The sequence below is a fragment of the Hyperolius riggenbachi genome, chromosome 11 (genome assembly GCF_040937935.1).
Source record: "Hyperolius riggenbachi isolate aHypRig1 chromosome 11, aHypRig1.pri, whole genome shotgun sequence".
In the NCBI taxonomy this organism is placed as follows: Eukaryota; Metazoa; Chordata; class Amphibia; order Anura; family Hyperoliidae; genus Hyperolius; species Hyperolius riggenbachi.
Genome location: NC_090656.1, coordinates 140,100,810 through 140,125,259, shown reverse-complemented (window position 1 = coordinate 140,125,259; position 24,450 = coordinate 140,100,810). Strand labels below are relative to the sequence as shown.

General features: G+C 45.5%; 1 protein-coding gene across 4 annotated transcripts; it reads right to left on the bottom strand.

The window, feature by feature from the left end:
- Nucleotides 1–1,724: 1,724 nt before the first annotated feature.
- Nucleotides 1,725–22,973, bottom strand: NAA40 (N-alpha-acetyltransferase 40, NatD catalytic subunit). 4 transcript variants are annotated; one of them, XM_068261314.1, is made up of 8 exons: nucleotides 22,901–22,973; nucleotides 15,854–15,949; nucleotides 13,191–13,243; nucleotides 13,019–13,114; nucleotides 7,936–8,094; nucleotides 4,051–4,134; nucleotides 2,103–2,180; nucleotides 1,725–2,030 (listed from the first exon to the last, which is right to left on the bottom strand). In XM_068261314.1, exons 2-8 carry the CDS (start codon nucleotides 15,890–15,892, stop codon nucleotides 1,892–1,894), a joined length of 648 nt encoding a protein of 215 aa, XP_068117415.1. In that variant the 5' UTR covers nucleotides 15,893–15,949; nucleotides 22,901–22,973; the 3' UTR covers nucleotides 1,725–1,891. The 4 variants fall into 4 exon arrangements, with proteins under 4 accessions (XP_068117415.1, XP_068117414.1, XP_068117413.1 ...); XM_068261313.1 differs by lacking the exon at nucleotides 22,901–22,973 and adding an exon at nucleotides 22,757–22,877; XM_068261312.1 differs by lacking the exon at nucleotides 22,901–22,973 and adding an exon at nucleotides 22,212–22,544.
- Between the last annotated feature and the right edge of the window lie 1,477 nt (nucleotides 22,974–24,450).

Below are 24,450 nucleotides of genomic sequence, written 5' to 3'. Positions count from 1 at the left end.
ACCTTTTATGTGTGAACCAAGCCATAGAAAACTCATTCAAAACTGATGACAACTGTCCAAAACTGACATTACAGGACGGGGCACCTTTTATGTGCAAACCCAGCCTTACGAACAGATGAGGTGTGTCACTAGTGATGTGCCTCACTGCACCTTAAAAGTGTACATGAAATAAGGATATGGAGGCTGACCTTTATTTAAAGGACAACTGAAGCGAGAGGTATATGGAGGCTGTCATATCAATTTCCACTTAAGCAATACCAGTTGCCTGGCTATCATGCTGATCCTCTGCCTCTTATGCTGGGAATACACAGGTCGATTCTGCGCCCGATCGTTTTGCCTGCTCGATTCTCTTATCTTCCGATCCTTTTTATGATATTTTTTCAATTAACTTCAATGGTGAATCGAGCAGCAATACGATTGAACGGTGATCGGACAGGTCGGAAATTATCTACCAAGCCATCTTAATGGCTCAGAATCGAGCCGTGTATTCCCAGCATAATACATTTAGCCATACACCCTGAACCAGCATATGCAAATCAGGTATTTTTTAACTTACTGTCAGATCTCACAAAATTATCTGCATGCTTGTTTCTGGTGTGATTCAGATACTACCGCAGCCAAATAGACCAGCAGAGCTGGTACTGTTTAAAGGTAATAAAAAAAGCAGCCTCCATATTCCTCTCATTACAGTAGTCCTTTAAATTTAAACAATGCTAATTGCCTGGCTGTCTTGAAGAAGTATGCCCCCTGGAGTGATCCTGTTTCCATGCCGTCCTGAGTACCTCCGGCCAGCAGCAGCGTCCCCCACAAAGTTGGCCGCCGCGAATCGGCAGTTACTGTGCGGCCCTGAGCCACGCGCACCCTGATCGCGCCCTGTGCATGTGCAGCAGTGATTTTCGCGTATTGAGCTTCCAGCATCGGGAGCGTGGTGGAGATGCGCATGGCTGGCCACCTTGCGGGGGTCATTGCTGCTGGCCGGGGGGGGGGGGGGGGGGAGGGGTGATTGTACAGAGGACAGCGTGGAAAAAGGATCACCCCAGAGAGCTGCAAGAAGCCCCAGGCAAGTTAAACTTTTTTTTTTCCTTCACACTTAAGATTTTCTTTGAGAAGAGAGCTACATAAAATGGCACTGATTAGGCACCTTTTTAAAGAATGTTTTGCCCTCTGAAGAAGTTATGAGCTGAAACAGTTTTAAAAAGGGACAGCATGAGAGAAAAATAAATTTCAAGACAACAGAATGAGTGGGTTGAGCCTGGAAGAAACTGCTAACCACTAACACCGCAGGAGATATATATATATAAAAATAAAACTTTTTAAATAACATTTCAGGACACACACACACAATCTCTTTTTTAATAACATTTCAGGGCGGGTTATAAGCATAGCAACATTTATATTTGAAAACCAATTGCCATAACTGATATAATCGGGGGCTGTTTCATATAATAGAAGCTTGAATTCTTTCCAAGCTGAATTAATTTATTACATACTAGTCTATTTAGCCCATTCAATAACAGGAGCTGCAGTGGTGCGCAGGCTAGCACACACGGCCATGACTCGTGCACCTGAGCGTGCACAAACACCAATGACTCGCAAGAGACTCCTCCCTCCACCCCCGCAGCCCTGAGCCTGCCTAGTGGGGCAACACATACATACACACACACACCACAGATTTTATCAAGTAGAATTATGCCTCAGTTAATCTTATTTTAGACTTGACATGATAGTTTCAAAAAAGATATTTATTTAAAATTAAAAGGGTTTGCATTTATGCAAGTCAAGTTCATGTGCACAAAAGTACAGTACAACACTAAAAATGGAAGAAAAAAAAATGACAAGTCTTTGTCCATTGAAAACAACAAAAACTCCACAAAAACATCAGGAGTGAAGTTCAGTGGCAGCAGCCAGCACACTGTCCTGTATGTGCATGTGAAGCATCTCCGTACTTTGTCCTGCGGCTCAGGATTTCATAAGAGCAATCATCACTGCAGCATCCCGATATACTGGGAGAGGTCTCGTCTATCTCAAACCTGACAGAAGAGGAAGGAAGAGATAACATGGGGAAGAAAAGGACAAACATGAGAAGCAGTGACCAGACTTACTGTAAAGCATCTCTGAAGAAGTGGTAAGCCGCATGATTGTGTTTAAATACTGTGAGAACAACTTTCTTCATCTGTGTGCTGTGGAGACATGGCATGACAGTAAGAGGAGCTACTAAGTCTATTTGATAAAGGTAACCACAAAACTATCAACTGTAGAAATTGTCCATTCAGTTAAAAACAAACAATAAAAATGTGTATACACGCAGTCATTATCAGCTGTGAACTACCATCACTTGAACTTTCTTGTATGAGAAGGGCCAAAAACATTATCAAGAACAACACTCAACCTGGAAATGCCTTGTTTGAGCTCCTTCCATTAGACTGAAAACTAGCTTTTTCCCAGCTGCCATAAACTTGTTAAACTCTACATTTTCTCTGAAATAATTAACACTGTGTACAAATTGTTTCAATATTTGAAATACATGGCATACTTCTATAATTCCTCTACGTCTACCTTTGTTACCATCACCATGTTCCTTATAGTCCGTCATGAAAAGTAATTTATTTGTGTCTGCAGCACCCCCAAAAAATCAAGTCTAAATTTTTAAGCAGTGATTACAAAAACCAGGGAGAATGAGGAAAGGAGCAAGGAGAAAAGGATCGGACAATGCACAGCGGTATTAAGATTCAGCATAAACATACCTTTGTGCTTACCTTTGCCTCGTGTCAGGTACTGTATACTTTCACCACTTCCGTACCTGCAGTATCTGGTCCCGAACCAGAGACTGCTGGTTGAAAAAAAAAAAAAACTGAGCTCATCCGCGTCACACTTCACTATCCTGCTTCTACTGCCATTCACGTGGCTATCCCATCACTGTAGCCCTCTCGCTCTGCATCCCTATGACAGCAAAGCTCCCTGAGACAGTCAGGAGCAGATTTCATTGGCTCCTGACCCTGTGATCAATATGAGCCAATGTGATTGGCTCACAGTACTGACAGGGTCAGCAGCCATGAAATCGGCTCCTGACTGGCTCAGGGAGCTTTGCAGTCATACCAATGGCAGAGTGAGGGGACTGCAGCGGTAAGAGCGGCGCGATCGGCGGTAGCGTGTGGCAGGGATGATTAAAATCTACGCCCTAGCAGGAATGACAGGTTCCAAACAGGGCGTAGATTTCAATCAGCGTGGTCCAGAAGCGGTTAATTAACTGTGCTAAGGAAAACACTATTTATTAGAGTCAATATTTTTATAGAATTGGACATCTAATCTATGGGTACGGCTCTATAAATCTTATGCATCTACAAATAATCTTGAAACCAGCGGTTTCTTGGAAATACATAAATTAAGCTATTGGTAAATTTAACAGACCCAATGGGAACCTGAAGTGAGAGGAATATGGAGGCTGACATCTTCATTTCCTTATAAACAACGCCAGTTGCTGGCTAAAATGCTGAACTTTAGGCTTTATAGTTGTTTTTAAGTCCCATGCCTGCGACAAGCATAGAGCCAGTGGAATGAGACCAGAGTCAACGCATCTGATCTGCATGCTTACTCTGGGCCAGTGAATGAAAGAATTTGAAGCAGAACATTAATCATGCAAGGTTTATTAGAAAATGAAGATGACAGCATCTATATTCCTCGCACTTCAAGTGAACCAGATGTGAGTAATATAGAGGCTGCCATATTTATTTCCTTTTAAGCAATACTAGTTGCCTGGCTATCCTGCTGACCCTCTGTCTCTAATACTTTCAGCCATAGACCCTGAAGAAGCATGCAGCAGATCAGGTGTTTCTGACAATATTGTCAAATCTGACAGGATTAGCTGCATGCTTACTTCTGATGTACTTCAGCCACTATTGCAGCCAAATAGGCCAGCAGGGCTGCCAGGCAACTGGTATTGTTTAAAAAGAAACAAATAAGGCAGCCTCCATATACCTCTCACCTTGGGTTCATTTTAATAGCCCCTTTATAGAAAACAGATGCCAAATAATAGGAGCTGTAAAAACTAACCTGTTTGCCATAAGCTGTAAAATTTGTACCAAAAATTTTCCCACTCCTTTCCTGCGGACGCGAACTTCTAACTGTACTTCATAACTGAAAAAGTAGAGAAAGCACATAGGTAAACAAGTAGCTAAAACTGCTGAGACTGTATCGTTAAGTAAATTATGCAGCTCAACAAGGTGAGTATCAAATATATTTTCTAAAATCAAGCTCACTCATTATGTGAAAGTTATTTAAATGCTACACTCTAGATTAGCCTTTCTCAAATGTTTTACCCTGGAGGAACCCTGCAATTGTTGGCTCTTGAAGAACCCAAGCATTTATTTTGCAGGGGGCATGGACTTTTTGGGGACTGGCAGCCTACTCCCCTTTAAGGACCAGTGCATTATACCTATGGGTGGGAGGGTGGGGGTGTATTGCATTTGGGGGTCAGGCAGCCAAATCCCCAGTATGGCTAGGTAGGTATGGTGTCCCCAGTGTGGCCAGCAGCCTTTACTCACCTCCCAGGCTCCAGCAATGAGCAACTCTAGCCCCCTCTGCTCTGGTCGGCATCCCTGCTCGCACCGACTCTAATTTCCGGGTCGCGGCTTGATGTCATCATCAAGCTAGGACCCGACAGAGTCAGAGCGAGCAGGGATGCTGGCCAGAGCGGAGCGACGATCGTCGTGGGAACGACAGGAAAGTGAATGGATCCTCTTCTTCCCCTCCCACCGCCGCAGCTCTAACAGTGATCACTACGATCCGCCGACGATCGTAGTGATCACATGATCAGGAGCCAATCGTAATGGCTCCTGATCACTGAGGGGAGAGGTCAGCTGTCATATGACCGCTTAATCTCCCCTCTGGGGTCCGCAGTGGGATTCTTCATTTACTGCGATGTTGAATCTACGTCCAGTCAGAGCAGCAGCACCACCTGCTGGACGTAGATTCGTACAGCGTCGGTCCTCATTTGGTTGAAAATAGGAGTGGCTGTTTATTTCATTATCCCGTATTACACTGCCCCTCATTATACCTTCTGCCTATTCTAGTGTTTTTTATTAATGTGCTCATTATTATTATTTTGACCCCCAATTTAGTTTTTTTTTGTTTTTACACAGCACCCCTTATTATAGTGTGATCTATTATACTTCCCCCGCGATTGGGGGGAGGGGGGGGGGGGGAGAGAAATGCAAGGAACCCCTGCAAAGTACTCCAGGAACCCTGGGGGTCCACAGGTTGAGAAAGTTTGCTCTAGATAAGGTGTCCAAAAAGGTACCATATAACCCCCTCGGTTCTGGGGTGAAGTGTTCAAATGGATCAGAGAGGCAGACCCCTTTAATTGCTGCTCTCAGTTTGTCACTAAGTGATGCTGTAAAGAAAAACATAAAAATGGGTGGAACAACAAGGAGCAATCAAGGGGTGATCTGCAGCGGCCCAATACTGGACTGCAGGACATTTATTGGGCCTTGGTCCCCTGCCTCACTGCAGTGCAGCTATAACTCACTTCACTGGCAGCTGTGGCTGTAATTAACATTGTTGTGTAACAATCGCGCTACCCTGAAGCCTCCAGTCCCACCCCCTCTATCAATCCATCAGCTGCGCTTAGCCCCCCCCCCTCAATTACAGTCTCTTCCATGAGCTTCAAGGACGTGTAGTGTGTGTGCACGGCCACGACTACTGCCGTGCATTTTCAAAACCTCCATCAGGGGCAGCGTTGGGAACAATGGAAGGAGTACTTTGAGCCTTTGTCCCCACGAAGAGCACCTTCCACCTTTGTTACTGAGCTGAGTGGGGAGCACTGGAGAGAGCCTGGAACCTTTGAATACAGCAAGCTAGTATGTATGCCATCACCTTGTGCAATATTTTCTATGTTTTTCATGCTTATTGTGCTTCCTGAGGGAGGGTATTGGCAGTACAAAAAAGGGGGGGGGGGGGGGCTCCTGTTTATTCTGTTCTGCAGTGGTGTTTTGGATTTTTTTCCCCTTTATCTTTTTCCTCCTGCCTTATACTTTTGGTACTTTTCTAGCTGAAACTTGAGAGCAGGAATCAGAGAGATTTTATTCTTACCTGGGGCTTCCTCCAGCCCCATAAGCACCGCCGCATCCCGTGTGGCTCCGTCAGCCGCAATCAACCCTGGTAATCTGGCTCGGTTGTGCAAGTCGGGCTCTTCTGCGCATGCGAGGCTGTGTATGGGGCTGAAGGAAGCCCCAGGTTAGTATAAAATCTTTCTGATTTCTTCTCTCAGGTATACTTTAAGCCGCGTACACACTAGCAACTGATGTCACCCATCGGAGATCAGGACCTGATCCCCTTGGGTGACTTCTCTGGGCCAGGCTGCACAGACGCGCATCAGCTGAATAGCTGATGACTGATGATGTGCAGTGTTGCTATGCAGGAGGACGACGGAGGGAGGTCGAGCAGCGTGCTTGATTTCTCCCCATCCCGGTCTGCCGAGCCTTGGAAAAAATGTCTTGCATCAAAGTGGTCCTCGGGTCCAAAAAGGTTGGGGGACCGCTTAGGAACACTAATCAGATCAAGTTGTTTGTAAAGGAGGAAAAAAATAAAAAAAATAAAGGCATTTTTCTTTTTATTCCATCTGTTCTCATAACCTGCAAGCCTCTTCCAGAGCCAGCACATCAGAAGCTGTTAGATAAAAAGTAGTGAGCTGATGACCATTGCAGGAATGAATGAGTAATAAACCACTTATTACTCATCATACATGTGTTTTTGGGACGTACTTCAATCCAGTAATATTAGAGATGGTCAACAAAATGCTAATAATTACATCCCTGCAAATTGTATGTAGTTTAAAACTGAGTCAGTTAAATTAACATTCTGCAAATTTAGATTGGCTCAATTTCAAGCTGCATACAATTTACATTAAATCTACAGAAGCAGAAATTATTAGCATCTCATCGACCATCTCTACTCATCCATCTAATGTTTCATTTCCATTGTTGTCTCCAGAAGAAGTTTATGAGAACAGATGTTGATTCCTCCCCATAGGGCTGGATGCTTTACTTTGGGCCAGAGGTGGGTGGGATAACCATGATGGCAATGAGAAGTTGCAAGACGGGTTATTCATAGTATCTTATACCAGACTGTAGTTCTGCTTTAACAAGGCTCCATCCTGAGATGAGTAAGATGCCTTATCGCATGGGTAAAAAAAAACAAAAAAACAAAAAAACACAAACCTGCATGTATTAGGCTATTATTAACCTTTAAAGTGTACAAGAGCTGAGGAAAAAAAATTAATAAGTTTAATACATACCTGGGGCTTCCTCCTGCCCCATGTGCTGGGATCGCTCCCACGCTGCCGTCCTCAGTCTTTTCTGTCTTCTGTACTGGGTCCGGTCAAGTCTGACGCAAGTGAAGTGCGCCATTTACTAATCTCTCCAGCAGCTACCAGAGAGATACATAGAGGGAGCACTTCTTTTGCACAGACTGGCCCGCGACTGGAGGACATAACTGGACCCGGTACAGAAGACTGAGGGAGCGATCTTAGCGCATGGGGCTGGAGAAAGCCCAAGGTATGTGTAAAAACTTTTTTTTTCTTTGTTTTTTGCCTCAGCTCTGTTTTTCCTTTAATGCTCTCAATAACTGTAACTGAATCGGACCCCTAATTTATATAAAAAAGCAGTTTCTATATTTCTCACATGGCCAGTTTCCTGCTGCAAAAATTCATGCATCCTCATTTCTTCCTCCTTGTAGGAAATCTATAGGTTGCTGCACATCAGTGCTAAAATATGGATATGTAAGGCACAGCATAAAATCTTGAACAGCTGTCACAAACTAAATAGCAGGTAAACAAAACAAGGGGCGCTAGCAGCTAAATAAAGTTGTATACTCAATATACCAATACACCCATACAATACCCCCTACGGGGTTTATAAACAAACTGAATAGCATCCTTACCAATAAAGGACCTCATCTCCACATTCAACATCAAATCTGAAGTGTACAAAAGCAACAGGAGCTCCAAGCTCATCCCTGGCGATAAGGTACCAGGCACGCTCATCTGACAGTTCCTCACGCTTTTCCTTCTCTTTCCATCCCCATTCACTTTGCTCATACCTATTATAAAAGAGAATCAGGAAAACGTAGCTCTTCATATGTAGGATTTTCTAAAGCAGGCGTGGTAAAAACAGTGCATTACTATTTCAAAATAATAGAAAGTTATAAGAGCAGAAACATAGGCATTTCATAGGGACATAGGGATAGAATTTGCATCGCTGGATCCCGGGGAGGTGAGTAATGTGCAGGGGCTGCTGTACATCCCTCTGAGGGCATGATTTTTTTTTCTATAATTTATGCTCTTTTCTTTCAATAAGGTTTTCATTGTGCAAAAAGGGCAAGAAAACGTTCCAAAAAACATTATTGCAAGACAAGTTCTGTCCAATTGTCATCAGACAAAAGCTACACAAATATCCTGAATGTCCATGCAGGTAGAGATAGGCATAAAGTATAAACCATACAACCAAACAGGAGCAGTGTTCTCCCCAGGCTGTTTTAGCCATGTGCTCCTCCGAGCTAATTTTGGTGAGCACCAGGCTGTCACCGGCTTGCCTCCTCATTGTCCTTCTATGCTGTAAGCCGAGTTGAAGCAGCCTTGCATTCCCATATTCTGCCCCACCCGGCTAAAAAAAACAAACAAAACAAAAAACAACTGGGGTGAACACGGAGGGGTACGATTCCCCCCCCCCCCCCCCCCGCTTTTAGGGACTTAAAGCACATTAAAAGAATTGCACTGCTTTTAGACCCTAAAAATCAGGAATGAATCATACTGCCAGGGAGGTTAAAAAGACAAGTTCTGATTGCGTATGTATGCAATTATAGCTTTAATTCATGTACACATGTATTTTTCAATATGTTTTGTGTGGAATATATCATAATCTTCTATGCACAGAATACATGTTTGCATTTGTTTATGATCTAGATTGCTGTGTTTGCAAAACGGTCTTCCTGTGCCAGTGTAAGATGCTGCTTAGCTGGACTGAACAGCAATGGGCTCTATTCACAAAGCCTCTCATAAATGACAGATCTAATTGATAAAAATAACCTTTCAGCACATTTACAAGCATATCTTGGGGTGGAGTGGCATCTCTTTGAGGGGGCCACACAGCCCTCCACATGCTCGCCAGAGGTAGCCTAACTGCCATTAGGTATCGAGATGAGGTCCTCAGACCCCTTGAGAGACCATATGCTGATGCGGTTGACCCTGGGATCCTCCTAATGCAAGACAATGCTAGACCTCATGTGGCTGGAGTGTGGCAGCAGTTCCTGCAAGACGAAGGCATTGTTGCTATGAACTCACCTGCCCGTTCCAAAGACCTGAATCCAATGGAGCACATCTAAGACATGTCTCGCTCCATCCACCAACACCATGTTGTACCACAGACTATCCAAAAGTTGGTGGATGCTTTAGTCTAGGTATGGGAGGAGATCCCTTAGGAGACCATCCGCATCCTCATCAGGAGCATGCCCAGGCATTGTAGGGAGGTCATGCAGGCACATGGAGCTCACACACACTATTGAGCCTCATTTTGACTTGTTTTAAGGGCATTACATGAAAGTTGGATCAGCCAGTAGCGTAAATTTCAACTTTAATTTTGGAGTGTGACTCCAAATCCAAACCACCATGGGTCGATAAATTTGATTGCCATTGATATTTTTTGTGTAATTTTGTTGTAAGCACATTCAAACTATGTAAAGAATGAAGTATGTAATACGAATATTTCATTCATTAAGATCTAGGATGTGTCATTTTTGTGTTTCCTTCATTGTTTTGAGCAGTGTATAACGTTATAACAAGTGTTCTTATACTGGTGTTTTGTTTTTTTTAAATCCAAGCAGCCTTTTGGAACTATCAAACTTCTAAAGTAATTACGTGAAGGTCCTAATTTATCCAGGTCATGGTATAGCCAATGGGAGAAAAATGTTCATTGAACACACACGAACACATACGCACACAAAAGATACTGAAAGATCCAAATACCGTATTTTTCAGACTATAAGACGTACAGATTCTCTGAGCCCGCCCGAGATGCAGGCTTAAAAGGTACTCCACGTGACTGGCACGTGACTGCCAGCGTGCAGGACAGTGTTAATCTCACTACAGTGCTCGCCCCAACAGAGACTTTGTTGAGCCTGCCCGAGGTGCTATCGGTACCTATCAGAGTGGCAGGCTTAAAGAGAACCTCAACTGAAAAGTCCAACAAAACATACACAAGTCGTACTTTCCTCCCGTGTAGTCTACTCCTCAATCTCTTCCTCCTCTCCTGCATCCTGTTTGTCCACTGTGATCAATGGAATTCTCTGTCCTCCATTTTGAAAATGGCCATTACCCCATCACAGCTTTCTGCTCAGCACACTGTTAAAACTGTAACATCGCTCACTTGAGCCATAGGGAAACATGGACATTACCTGGCACATCAGTTGTCCTCTAAGCTATTATTGAAAGCAACTGATATATAACTGACAGCAACTGATATATTTCAGTTCTGACAAAAATGTTGTCAGAACTGGAAGGGATCATTGTCAGAAGAAAATGTTGAACTTCTGAGAGGAACTGATGGCAAGATAGCTATGTAATATTCATTTAAAGTTACCTCATGTGTTTATTTTAAATAATTATACTAAATTCAGGTTCCCTTTAAAGAGACACTGAAGCGAGTAAAAAACTCGCTTCTTCTCTTATATTCAGCAGGGGCATGTGTGCCCCTGCTAAACCGCCGCACAACGGGGGTCCCTTACCCCCCATTCTCCCCCCTGCAAAATCTACGACCAACTTGCGTCGTAGATTTTGCTGCTCCTAGAGGCAGGGCTAACGGCTGCAGCCCTGCCTCACAGCGCGTCTATCAGCGGCGCATCGCCGCCTCTCCCCCGCCCCTCTCAGCGAAGGAAGACAGAGGGGCGGGGGAGAGGCGGAGATATGCGCTGACAGACGCGCGTGGAGGCAGGGCTGCGGCCATTAGCCCTGCCTCACCAGGAAGCGATCCCCGGCAAGGACGGAGGGGATTTGGGGGGTAAGGGACCCCCGTTGTGCAGCGCGATAGCGGTGGTTTAGCAGGGGCACACATGCCCCTGCTGAATATAAGAGAAGAAGCGAGTTTTATACTCGCTTCAGATTCTCTTTAAGGGGTTCAACGTGATTGGTGCAGGACAGTGTCAATCACGCTACAGTGTGCATTGCCAAGTCACAGTGTGAGAGGGAGCACAAGCGATGGCACAAGATGGGACGCGACGGAAGACTTGGAACTCGGAGCAGCTGGAAGAATGAGAGCACTTTAGAGGTAACTCACGTCATGCTGTTCTCCAGCTACCCCACTAAACACTAACGGCTCTCCCGGCTGCACATTCAAACAACTCCTGTGCAAACACAGATCCAGCCCCATAGCTGCTGTGGGTGGCGCGATTCCTTCCCCTGCACAGGTTTACAGGCTCTCTACCAGCAGCCCATCCCGCAGGTTACTGTAACGCTGTGCCATTAGTCCGTGTCAGCTGAACAGCTGCTTGCCCCACACTCTCCCTCCTCGACCCACAAGTGTCCTTAACAGCCCAGTGGCTTCTCTTCTCACACAAGCAACAGTGCAGCACAGCACACACTGCCTTTGCTCTCTTCCAAAGGATGTACAGCTGCTCTTGTTTCCCCAAGCACTAAATCACTATCAGGGTACCCCCTTGAGAAACAAAGTGCCTCTGCACATGCTGCTAGTGCTGAGACACCATACAGCACAGTCAGCTGTCCATCTATACATCTGACTACCAGCTACTTAGTGTGGATGAGCTTAAAAGACTGAACATCTGGATCTTGGTGCTCATGAGGAATGTACCCCAGAACAGCCCCAGACGCCAGGCACAAAAGTTGGGACAAATGTGCATAATTCTGTTTGTAGCAAGTAGCCCACCCCTTCAGGTGACATTATTGCACTGGGGTCAACAAGAGGGGGCACCACAAGATGCCCCTGCACCATGGGCACACCAGGTTTGGAATTTTCTTCCCTCGAGTTTTGTCCTCTAAGTCTAGGTGCGTCTTATGGTCCGGTGTGGCTTATGGTACAAAAAAATAAAATTAAAAAAATGGGAGTATATTTCATGCACGCCTTTTGTGTGCAAGCATATGCTTATAATGCATACTGTCAATCTCCACAGTCACACATCACTTCTCCTTCACTGTCCAAAGCCTCTACTCTCCACTAAACGTCCGTTCTTGATCTGCTTTCTTCTAGATTTCTCTTCGCACTGCAGAAGCAGTGTGGTTCTTACCAGAATGGCTAGAAGAGTTATTATTCTGAGTTAGAAATCCCCATATATTAAAGGTTCTTTCAGGCTTCAGGTCAGAAAGGATTCTCCCCAACTATCCAGTCACTTATCGGACAGTTCAATTACTCACAAGTTCTCTGCACATACTAATCTTTAACCTCCCTGGCGTTCTATTAAAATCGCCAGGGAGGCTGCGGGAGGTTTTTTTTTTAAATTAAAAAAAAACTATTTCATGCAGCCAACTGAAAGTTGGCTGCATGAAAGCCCACTAGAGGGCGCTCCGGATCCGCACTTTCGATCGCCTCCGGCGATCAAAAGTAACAAGGAAGGCCGCAATGAGCGGCCTTCCTTGTTTCGCTTTCCTCGTCGCCATGGCGACGAGCGGAGTGACGTCATGGACGTCCTGACGTCTGCCGCCTCCGATCCAGCCCTTAGCGCTGGCCGGAACTGTTTGTTCCGGCTGCGCTGGGCTCGGGCGGCTGGGGGGACCCTCTTTCGCCGCTGCTCGCGGCGGATCGCCGCAGAGCGGCAGCGATCAGGCAGCACACGCGGCTGGCAAAGTGCCGGCTGCGTGTGCTGCTTTTTATTTGATAGAAATCGGCCCAGCGGGGCCTGAGGAATCCTCCTGCGCAGGTTACCCCGAGCTGAGCTCGGGATAACCGGCAAGGGGGTTAACAAAAACATTCATCTGGATAATTAGATCCATGTGAAATAGGAGTAAAATGCTCTAACTTACAGAAGCTGCATATTTGATTTTGTGAGTTCAAATGCCCAGTCTAGAGTCTTCTGGTCCAAGTCTGTAACTCTGCAGCATTCTATTGTCAGATTCAGCCTGAGGGAATGGAAAGCAAGCATGTTACCAAAAGATAATTAATCTCATAAGCATTCGTACAGTGTTTAAAGCTTACCCGTTTCTGTCAAATTTCTTAAATACTGGAAAGGCCCCAAGTGGATCTCCAAGCTACAAGAAAATTACATAAAATAAGAAGTCACATTAGGGAGCAAGTAACAATTATCATTATATAACTACAGGGGTGTTGCTAGGTTCCCAGGAGATCCGGGGCACTTTTGGGCACCAGTGATGGGGACCATGTGAATAATTGTGGTGCAGTGGGCGTGGTCCACCAACAGCCTGATGCAATAAACTGAGGTAAATTAGCTGTTCACAGGGAGCACACAACAAATTTAGCATTACTAACGCGGGGGAATCATTAGAACCACACGAGTTACCAAGTTAATCCATGCTTTGTTATGGTAACGTACAGTGTAATGCATGCTGGGAATACACCATGAGATTTTTTGCCAGATAGATGTTTGATACATAATTTCCGACAGGTCCGATTTGATTTTCGATCATTTTTTTTGTTCGATTTCTCAGAGACATAAATAGAAATCGATCAGAAAAACGATAGATAAATTGATAGGGCAGTAAACCTGCTAAAAAATATCATTGTGTGTTCCCAGCATAACGCACTTTACCACAGCAAGTACATGTTGCTGATGGGTTAACAGGCGGGCGGCACTGCCCTGATGTTAGTAATGGTAAAATTGCTGTGTGCTCCCTGTGCATGGCAACTTTACCACAGTTTAGTGCATCAGGGCCTATGTCCTATGGCAATTAGGCAGTATATCCCTTCATAACTTAGGCAGGGATAGATTATCCCTGCACAACAATTAGGCAACATATCTCCTATAGCAGTTTATTGTACACAATTCCCCTCCAAGAGTCCTCTTCCTTTGAAAGGGTGTGAAAGTGAAAAATTGCAAAAAGTTGATCGGTATCTCCTATTATCCCTTAAAGGAGTTGTGAGGTGACAAACCTCTATTTAGATTTACTTACCTGAAGATTCTTCCAGCTCCTAGAAGAGAGTGAGTGAGTGAGTGAGTGAGTATGTGTTCCCTCACCCCAGGTCTGCGCTGCTTCATGCTCCTGTCCCCATAGTGGATTGTTGCTCTCCCACAGCTGGGAGTGTTCTGCGTAGGCACAGTGCTAGGATCGCTCAGAAGCAGCCGTATCAGTCCGCCGACAGTGCGTACACACGCCGGACTGTCGTTGGATCGCCCACCCAGCGGGAGGTGACGACGGACCCGTCGTTGCCTCCAGTCCGGCGTGTGTACGGACCTTTAGGCTAGGTCCACACTAGGCACAGTTGCAGGACGGACGCTGCAGTCTGGGATCAGGGGAAGTACCACCAGACAGCAAACTGATCCGTATTAAAAAAAAAAGTGCATCAGTTTTGCATCAGTTTCCGTTCAGTTTTTTACCCCAAAAAACGTCTCTATCATTAGGAAGGTAGTGGGAGGAGGTTTTGGGCCAATAATAAAGTTCAGGCTATCCGTTTTCTCATCAGTTTTTGGTGCTATTTTGCCTGTGGAGATGCGTTTTCTCATTGCTTTTCACTACCCATCCGTGTATCCGTGGTCCGTAAAAAAATGCAGCAATTCCGGACCTTCCGTTCGGGTTTTGAAAACGGGTCCCTGCAAACGCAGACAGATCCGTTTTTTTCTTGGGTGAGGACGGCTGCTATTTTTAACATTAGTATCCAGGACTCAGGGCTGAAAAAACGCAGCCACGGATACGTTTCCGGACCTAGTGTGGACTAGCTCTTAGGACGTCACAGGCAGCAGCACTAGAACTTAAAGGGACTCCGAGCTCACGAAAAAAAAGAAAAGTTGTACTCACCAGGGGCTTTCTCCAGCCCAGTGCTGGTCGGGAGGTCCCACGCCGGCGTCCTGGCTCCTCTCCTTCTCCCCGCTCCGGTATAGCTGACAGGCCGCAGCCCGGGCGACACTCGGTGGAGTGTCGGGCTGCAGCTTCCGCGTATGACGCGGATTACGTCACACGCCGGCCGCCTCGCGTCATCACGGCGGCCGGCGTGAAAGTACTGCGCATGCGCGATTAAAGCGCGCATGCGCAGTACTTTCATGCCGGCCGCCGTGATGACGCGAGGCGGCCGGCGTGTGACGTAATCCGCGTCATACGCGGAAGCTGCAGCCCGACACTCCACCGAGTGTCGCCCGGGCTGCGGCCTGTCAGCTATACCGGAGCGGGGAGAAGGAGAGGAGCCAGGACGCCGGCGTGGGACCTCCCGACCAGCACTGGGCTGGAGAAAGCCCCTGGTGAGTACAACTTTTCTTTTTTTCGTGAGCTCGGAGTCCCTTTAAACATCCCCCGGATTACAGACCTTCTCTTTACAGCCCATGTGTGAGGGAAAAAGAGGGGAATGTTTACAAACAAATAGCTGACTGCTGTGCAAAGCATCCTCTATTACAGGCAGCACCAGGCACATTCCTCCAGCTTCCACCTCGCTGGAGGCCGTCCTGCATTTCAAAAACAGCCGCACTGCAACTGTATCCTTCCGCTGTGCCGAACTCTAGCAGGCTGAGGTTAATGCACGGCAAAAGTTCCGTGTCTCCAGGCTTGCCAATGTAGGTGGGGTTATTTTATGTGGTGGAAGTACACATTCCGGGCACAGTGGATTAGAACACAGACACAAGACCCGAATGAAATAGCCTAACGACGTGCCTGTATAACTAACTAACCTAAATTCTGTGTACAGAAGGAAATTACCTGGTTGGCTGCTTGCACCTTTGCAAGCACAGCAGCCATGGCCGCACGCTCCTCTTGGCGCTTCTGCTTCTTTTCTTTTGCCCGAACAGATTTCCGCTAAGAATGAAAGAAGAGATTTATAAAGGGGAAAAAAAAAATAAAATCAACTTAAAGAGCGAGAATACACACACACAAAAAGTATACCAAGAGCTAATCTAGTGTAATGTAAGGTGTGATTGAAGAAAATAGAGGTTAAATTGATATTCACAATTAAGGGTTAGCAATTAGGCAGCCACAATAACCAGAATGTGGGGACTACAGGTTCATCCTAACTTGCCACAATGAAGCTCAAGAAACAGGCTGCTCTCTAGAAAAGTGTATTTGCATCCAAGTTAATGCTAGGTACACACCAGGGCTGTGGAGTCGGTACAAAAATCTTCCGACTCCGACTCCTCAGTTTATGAAACCACGACTCCGACTCCCAACTCCGACTCCTTAGTCTAATACTTAAAGGGATACTGTATGGGGGGTCAGGGGAAAATGAGTTGAACTTACCCGGGGCTTCTAACGGTCCCCCGCAGACATCCTGTGCCCACGCAGCCACTCACCGATGCTCTGGCCCCGCCTCCGGTTCACTTCTAGAATTTCAGACTTTAAAGTCTGAAAACCACTGTTCCTGCATTGCTGTGTCCTCCTTCCCGCTGATGTCACCAGGAGCGTACTGCGCAGACACAGACTATATTAGGCCTGCGTAGTACGCTTCTGGTGACATCAGCGGGATCGAGGACACGGCAACGCAGGCGCAGTGTTTTTCAGACTTTAAAGTCTGAAATTCCAGAAGTGAACGGGAGGCGGGGCCAGAGCATTGGGGAGTGGCTGCACGGGCACAGGATGTCTGCGGGGGACCATTAGAAGCCCCGGGTAAGTTCAACTCATTTTCCCCCGACCCCCTACAGTATCCCTTTAAGAGGGCTGTGGATTTTGTACAAAAATCATCCGACTCCAGACCCCGACTCCTCAGTTTATGAAATCAACGACTGACTCCGGGTGCCCAAAATTGCCCCGACTCCTCAATTCCGACTCCAACTCTGACTCCACAGCCCTGGTACACACCATACAATTTTCTTTTAGAAAACAAATTTGAAAAAAAACCCCAAAAAAAACAAACCACCATCTGGAAGGTAAATCTAAAAGAAAATTGTATGATGTGTACCTAGCATTACACTGAAGGATAGCAAATGACTCTCCCAACAGAAGTAAATAAATAAGGATGTGCCCTAAAGATCTGCCCCAAAGTAAAAAAAAAAAATTGTAGAAAAATAAGGTCAAGGAAAAAGTGTCGACCATTGCCAGTCATTAAAGAGAACCCGAGGTGGGTTTTAAGAATCCTATTAGCACACAGAGGCTGGTTCTGCATATAATCACCAGCCTCTGTTACTATGCTGTCCCCCCCCCCCCCCCCCCCAGGTCCCCAAAAAGAAACCGCTGTGCTAGCAACACGCAGCGTGTCGCTAGCAGGTTGTTTACATGCAGACTGTCACTCTCTGTCGCTCCCCCGCCTCCTCTATAGCGTCGTTCCCTGCCTGCGTCCTTTCCCTCCCCGCCTCTGTAAGCTGATTGGAGGGAAGGGATGAAGGCGGGAAGCGGTGCTATAGAGGAGGCAGGGGAGCCGCGGAGAGTGAAAGTCTGCATGTAAACAGCCTGCTAGTGACAAACTGCGTGTCGCTAGCAGGGCGGTTTCTTTTGGGGGGGATGGGGAGGACAGCAAAGTGTAGGGGGGGGGGGGGGGGGGTGACAGTATAGTAACAGAGGCTGGTGATTATATGCAGAACCAGCCTCTGTGTGCTAATAGGATTCTTAAAGTCCACCTCGGGTTCTCTTTAAGCTTTCTTCAAAAGATTGCTTCTCTTGGATGCTGGTAATAAAAGGGGGAGAAAACACTGAAAAAAAAAATTGTACAGCCAAATGCAGCACTGGCCCACAAATGCATGGCACTAAAAACCGAAGAGCCCTTCCTCAAATGGAAATCTGGGAAAATGGGAGTCCAGAGAGAGCACGATTTATGATTTTCCATTGCTTCATTGTCTAGTTTGATTGATCATACATCCATTGTAGTCACTTTCAGTGTTGGACAGCAGTCAACATGGACACACTGATGGGTTTGTGGCTCCACAGCTCCATACACAGCAAGCTGTGTAGTAACACTATTACCATATTAAAAGTGAAGGTTGGCAAAACAGTGCTGTGACAAGGTGGTAACAGTAAAAAAAAATAAAAATAATTACACAAAAACTTAAGCCAGATTGAACTTCATTCCAATCAGTAGCTGATACCCTCTATCCCACAAGAAATCTTTACCTTTTCTCGAAATAGATCACCAGGGGGGTCTGTATGGCTGATATTTTGGTGATAACTCTCCCACAATGTAATGTCATAACTATGGCCCTGACAGTTTGCAGTCTGTGAACCTCATTGCATTGTGGGAAATAATGTTTTTTTTCCCAACTGCCAAGCAATATTTGACTGGAGGAAATACTGGGGAAGCTAGCAGGGAATCCAGGCGGCCCAGGAGGATGGTGAGGGAGCCAACATCCTGAAGGCTGCTGGAAAAAGCCCCAGGTATGTATTCATTTTTTTTTTTTTTTTATTTATTCCCCCATCTCAAGTTTCCTTTAAAAGTAAATAAATATGGCAGCCGCCATACCCCTCCTAGTTTGGGTGTCCTTTAAGGCTGCTTTTACAGTGAACGTTACAGGCGCACGTTAGAGCAGCCTGTAACACAGCCCACCGCACAGTAATGAAAAATCAAGGGGCTGTTCACAGTGCCCACGTTGCGTTACATTGTAACGCTGCATGTTCTGGGAAAGTGCAGCATGCTGTGTGTTATACTGGGCTTTAGCTGCGTTAGACTGCTTGCACATGCTCAGTGACTAGCCATATGGCTAATTAATATTCACGTAACCTGGACTCATACTGTTGTCCGGATCATGAATGAATAGTTCATTTGATCCGGATCTTTTTTGTGAGTCGAATCATCCAGATCATCACAATGAACGTTTCGGTTCACAGTGGATGTCTGTCTGGAAGAAACAGAAACATACAGAATGTACAGTGCAGGGAAAGTCCTGTCCTGCTAGTCATTTCACCCAGTCTGCTTCCCTAGTAAAATGATTCAAATGATTCGGTTCAAAGATCCGGATCGTTTCAATGATCTGATTCAAAACATCCGAAACCTTGAAAAGATCCGGACTTCCCATCACTATCCTGGAGGGCTGTTCTATCAGCATAGATAGAACGAAAACAGCGCACCAAGAGCCGCATAACGCGGCTCAATCTGACGTCCAACTTCAACACGACCATGCGTTGCGTTAGGGGCACGTTATGCGATCTTAACGTCCCCTAAAACGTGTATATATATATATATATATATATATATATATATATATATATATATATATTTATTTTACACACACTTGTGGCTTCCTCCAGCCTCCTTCGGCCTGATCGCTCCCATGCCAATCTCCTCCGACTCCCATTTGTTCGCAATTGGCTCCAGAAATTCCTTCAGTCCGGGGCCAACTGTGCAGCCTGCTCGCGCGCTCCCGCCACAATGGGCTCTATTCACAATGAGTTACCGCATGAGGTAATTTAGGTAGTGATAAAGACCATCCAAAATATTAGTGTTGTCCGGATGATAAACGATTCGGATCTTTGATCCAAATCTCTTTTGTGAGTCGAATCATCCGGATCACCAAAACGAATGAATCGGATCAAAAAGGGGGTGGAGCCAGGAGCTGCATGCCCCCCTCTCAGCGGGCAGCGGGGTCCTGGAAGCAGAGCAGAGATGGATCGCTCTGTTGGAGGGGAGCCAGCCTTGCAGGGACAGGTAGATGAGAGAGAGGGGACATCGGTGCCACTGCCATATATGTGTAGAGCACACATAGTGACTATAATGTGCTGCTGATTTTAGGCTGCCTGTTCCGTAGTGCTGCATAGTGAACAAATGGGAAACTTTTGGCTCAGAAGCACAGCTCAGTAACTTTGCAGAGTGCTGGGCTAGGACAGGGCAGGCACTCCTGCACTCTGCTCTAAACAGCTGCACTTAACTTCTCCCTAAATGTATGATGCGTGTTGGAGGTGAAAACATTGGGGTGGGGAATGTTTTCTTTCACTGTGAGACCTTTGCATTCAAAGTATACAGATGAACATATAGGCAAAATATTTTTAAAGAATATGATTGCAACATGCGGGTAATGTGTGCAAAAAACATTTCTGCTCTCTGCTCACCGCTCTTCGTCCACCTCCTCCCTTCTCTGTTTACTCCCTGCCCTTCTCTGTCCACCATCCCCCCGTCTCTGTCTGTCCACCCCCCTCCCCTTCTCTGTCCACTGCAGGGAAAATCCTGTCCTGCTAGTCATTTCACCCTGAATGCTTCCCTAGTAAAAATGATTTGAGATTCGGATCAAAGATATTTTCAATGATCCGATTCGAATCATCTGAATCATTGAAAATATCCAAACTTCCTATCACTACAAAATATCTCCTTTTTGAAATTTACAATTTATTTTCTCCCTAAATTACCTCTTGTGGTAAAAGTGTGGTAATTACCTCAAAATGTATCTCCAGTTTGAGATTTTCAATTGAATAGTTGGTGTTAATTAAAGATTTTTTTTATCATCTACAAATGATAGAGGATAATTTACACTTTTCTGCTTTTGGCCTGCAGGGTGGAGCCTTTTGAGATTTGTTCGCTCGAGTTTATGTCAATTTTACATAGAAGGCAGAGAAGACGAGTGTGTCTAATCTCAAGGTGCACTTTCAGACCTTGTACAGTCTTTTAGCTGATTTTATAGATGCCAATGAGGGAATTCCTCTCTGCTCTAAAAGATAAGCAACAGCATAAGAAGCTTTAAAGAAAAATGTTTTTTGTTACAGCTGATACAAATCCAACAAAAAAATCTCCAGTGTGTGTACTTCCTGCTTTCATGAAAGCAGAATAGGGTTAACATCCTGTGTTTACACATTAGCTGCTCTGCTGAGGCAGCCAGCTGGCACAGCTGAGAGCTCAAATTACAGTTGTGATTATTCACAGATGAGGGGGAATTAGACAGGATAAATTATATACAATACAGGCTGCATTTATATATGTTTTCCTTCTGTCCTGCGCAAAAGTTGAGGCCCCACATTAAATGTGACAGGCTTTCCTGGGTCGTCTCTGTGTAATGGGTGGCAAGCATATGGGCTGCCCTACAGTGGTTAAAAAAAATAAATAAAAAAAAAACTTTTTTCCCGTACATATTACTGACTGTTGTATCACCTGTTTTACCGCACTTTTATCAAACATTTATCACACTTTGTAAATTTTTATTGAATTAAAATAATAAATAAAAAAAATTCGGTATTTATCACTGGAGGTAATTTTTCACCCCCAAAAAAATAAAATAAAAACACACATAGTTTTGTGAATAGAGCCCAATCACGCCATAGGGAGTGAGATGGAGAGCGCACATGCACTGAATGACCCCGGCTAAAAGATTTTATCGGGGTCAGTTGAGGGTGAAGGAGGAGGTGACGGAGGACGACGAGGGAGCGATCAGGTCGGAGGGTGCTGAAGAAAACTCCAGGTAAGTATAATTTTTTTTTGTGGCCCCATCTAAGGTACGCTTTAAATTGGGCACTTAGCTACACTTCGGCCACGTTCACAGTGGTGCGTTGCAGCATAACAGCCACTCTGTAACGTGGCTTGCTGCACTTCAGTGCACCACCAATGTGTCATTCACACCGTAGTGGATGCATACGGTGTAATGGAGTGCAGCATGGTAACCCTCTGCAAGCAATGCATTAACATTACAGTGAAGCATACTTTTTATAGACTGTATGCGCCACTATATGCAACATAACACATGGATAGCAAGTAGCGCCACTTTCCTGATCCGATACATGCCTTCTGTCACAAGGAATGCAACGGTCACTGTGAACATTACTTTAAGCTGGCCATAGCACAAGTTGATTATTACCGAATAAGCCAAACTGATAGATCCCTACCGGATTAAAATTCAATCAGATAGGGATCAATCCCTTCGCTAGACGACACACTCAGTCTCGGATTTCAGCAGAAATCTGTCACATATTGATTGAACTACAATCATTCGACAGCTTGATGCAGTGCATGGTATGGGCCATCAATCCCCCACCGCTCCTGCCCTCGCACAGAGATTTTTCCAACATGTCTAATCAGTGTTTCTATTGATAAACTGCTTGAAATCATTTAAAAGTGAACAGGATGCAATGGTGCAATAGGTGACCAGAAGATTCAAACAAAGTGATCAAATTGACCATGAATCAATCATATAAAGAGATTTACAGCTCTAGTACCTACATCATACATGTAATCAGCACAAGTAACTTCCAAGTTACTCTAGTGTAGTCTAGGTTCCACCTAATGTTGTTGGCATGGTAGAGCTATCAGATAGGGATCGATCCCTTCGCTACATGGTACAAATCAATTGTTTCAAGATGCAATTTTCTTGTTGCTAATAATTCATTTTGAGCCAATTCTATTTTACAGATTGTTCAGATAATTCTTACTGTGTATACAGACCATAACAGATAAGAGCCATGCATATACATACACACCACAGTAACATCACAAAACCAACAATAGTGTTATTTCTTAACAGCTACAAAAGTCACTGCATGCATCTTTCTTGACAAATACAGTTAAATCTGGTATATTACAAAATTACAAAAGATTCAGTCTCTATCAACCAGAAGTTGTGACCGCAAAGGTAATATATTTTACAGCCACCCCACACACTATGTACCATGCCCACAACCACCCACTGCTAGACAGCCCATAAGGCAACTATTTATGGCACTAACTACCCCTACATCTTTTGCCACCCATTCCCCCTCCCGCCTCACCCCCATGACGTAGGTGATGACGTAAACTCAATCCCGGTTCGGTTCGGTGCTGGAGGGGCAGTAAAAAAAAAAAAGAGTGAGCGGCAAACACTAATGAGATCATCACGCACAACACCGAACACGCCCACCCAGCATCTCCCTCACCCGATTAAAAAGCTGTGGAACGCACGCGTGTGCAGCGTCTGCGTGTCAAGCCTCACACAAGGTTGGCGGGGAAAGTGAAAACTCCACCCACTCTTCGAGTCTTTGTCTGTGTGACAAAAAGCGCAGCTCTTGCGACATCGTGGGGAGGGTTGCAGACTTGCATATGGTATCGGCGGGAGAGTGGCTGTTGCTATGGTGCTAACAGGGCTGGCATACTGCACTGATAACTAGGAAGCACATATCATAGAACTGCAGGAAATTCTATGATTTCAGTTTTCATTAAAAAAAAAACGAACGTGGAGTAGTCATAATTGTCATTTTTTTTTTAATCTGCCATGAGAGATATGTGGGTATATCTGACTTTAATTGTATAAAGTTTCACAGTGGGGTGTTGGTTGTACAGTCTGTAAAACAAGATTGAAGTGGAGAAGAGTCTCATCGTGTTACAAGTGTACAATAAACATGTCCAAGAATTAAGGTCCCTCATCTCCCCCACTGAGCTGTTTCTGATCAGTGTACTTAAATTTGTAATGGTGGGCTCACACAGCTTAATTATATTTGGCAAGATTCTGTCTAATTATATTAATTCTGGGAACGCAGTGAGCCTGTCTGGGTGATGGAGATATTAGCATCTTTGTGCACAGTCACCAGCAAGGACTCTAACATGCCGCAGCAGGAGGGGGCATAGACAGGACCAGTTGCCAACTGTAGGGTGGCCATACATCAGGCGAATTGACGGCTGTCGGCTGATCGACCATCCGATTCAATTATTATAATCTGAGCCCCCAAGTGCATGCCTAATCGACAGTGCAACTAATTTCGGCCCGAAATTGATTGCATTAGTCGATTGGACATGCTGCAAGATGTAGGGCCGACTTGCTTGACCGAGTGCGCGGCGGTAATGGTGAGCGATATTGGGACGAGAGACTAAATCCCCGGCGTTGTCCCCCCTAATGTTTTATGTTTACCCCGGTGCACAGTGCAAGCTATACATTACCTGTCCATGGCCTCTGCTGGCCTCGGGCGCATTCCTAGCTCCATACACGCACACCACGTGGTTGCAGAGTAACCGGGGTGCGTGTGATGTCGCAAACGCTGGCAGCCACGTGGGGCGCAAGTATGGAGCGAGGAGTGCGCCCGGGGACAGCAAAGAACAAGCAGCAGACGGGGACCGTATATAACACTGCCCATCGTGGCGGCGAAGCAGATCAATTTCACAATGCATTGATTAGGAATGGGCCTGCGGTGTATCGGCAGCCTACAGATCTCTCTCTAATCAGATTAAACTAGAGAGAGATTTGTCTCTTGGTCGAGTCTGCCCATCATCGATAGATGTATGGCTACCTGTAGGGCCCTTTTCCAGTAGCAGTCGCTAGCGTTCACGCTGAACGCTAGCGACTGCTGAATCGCAAAAGGTAAAAAATTACCGGCGATTTCCCGACGTTTGTGGCCGCGATTTTGCTATGCTATGCACTGCATAGCAAATCGTGGCAAATATCGCTCCGCGCCACGATCACGTTTCAGGCAAAAACGAATCGCGGTAGTGGAAA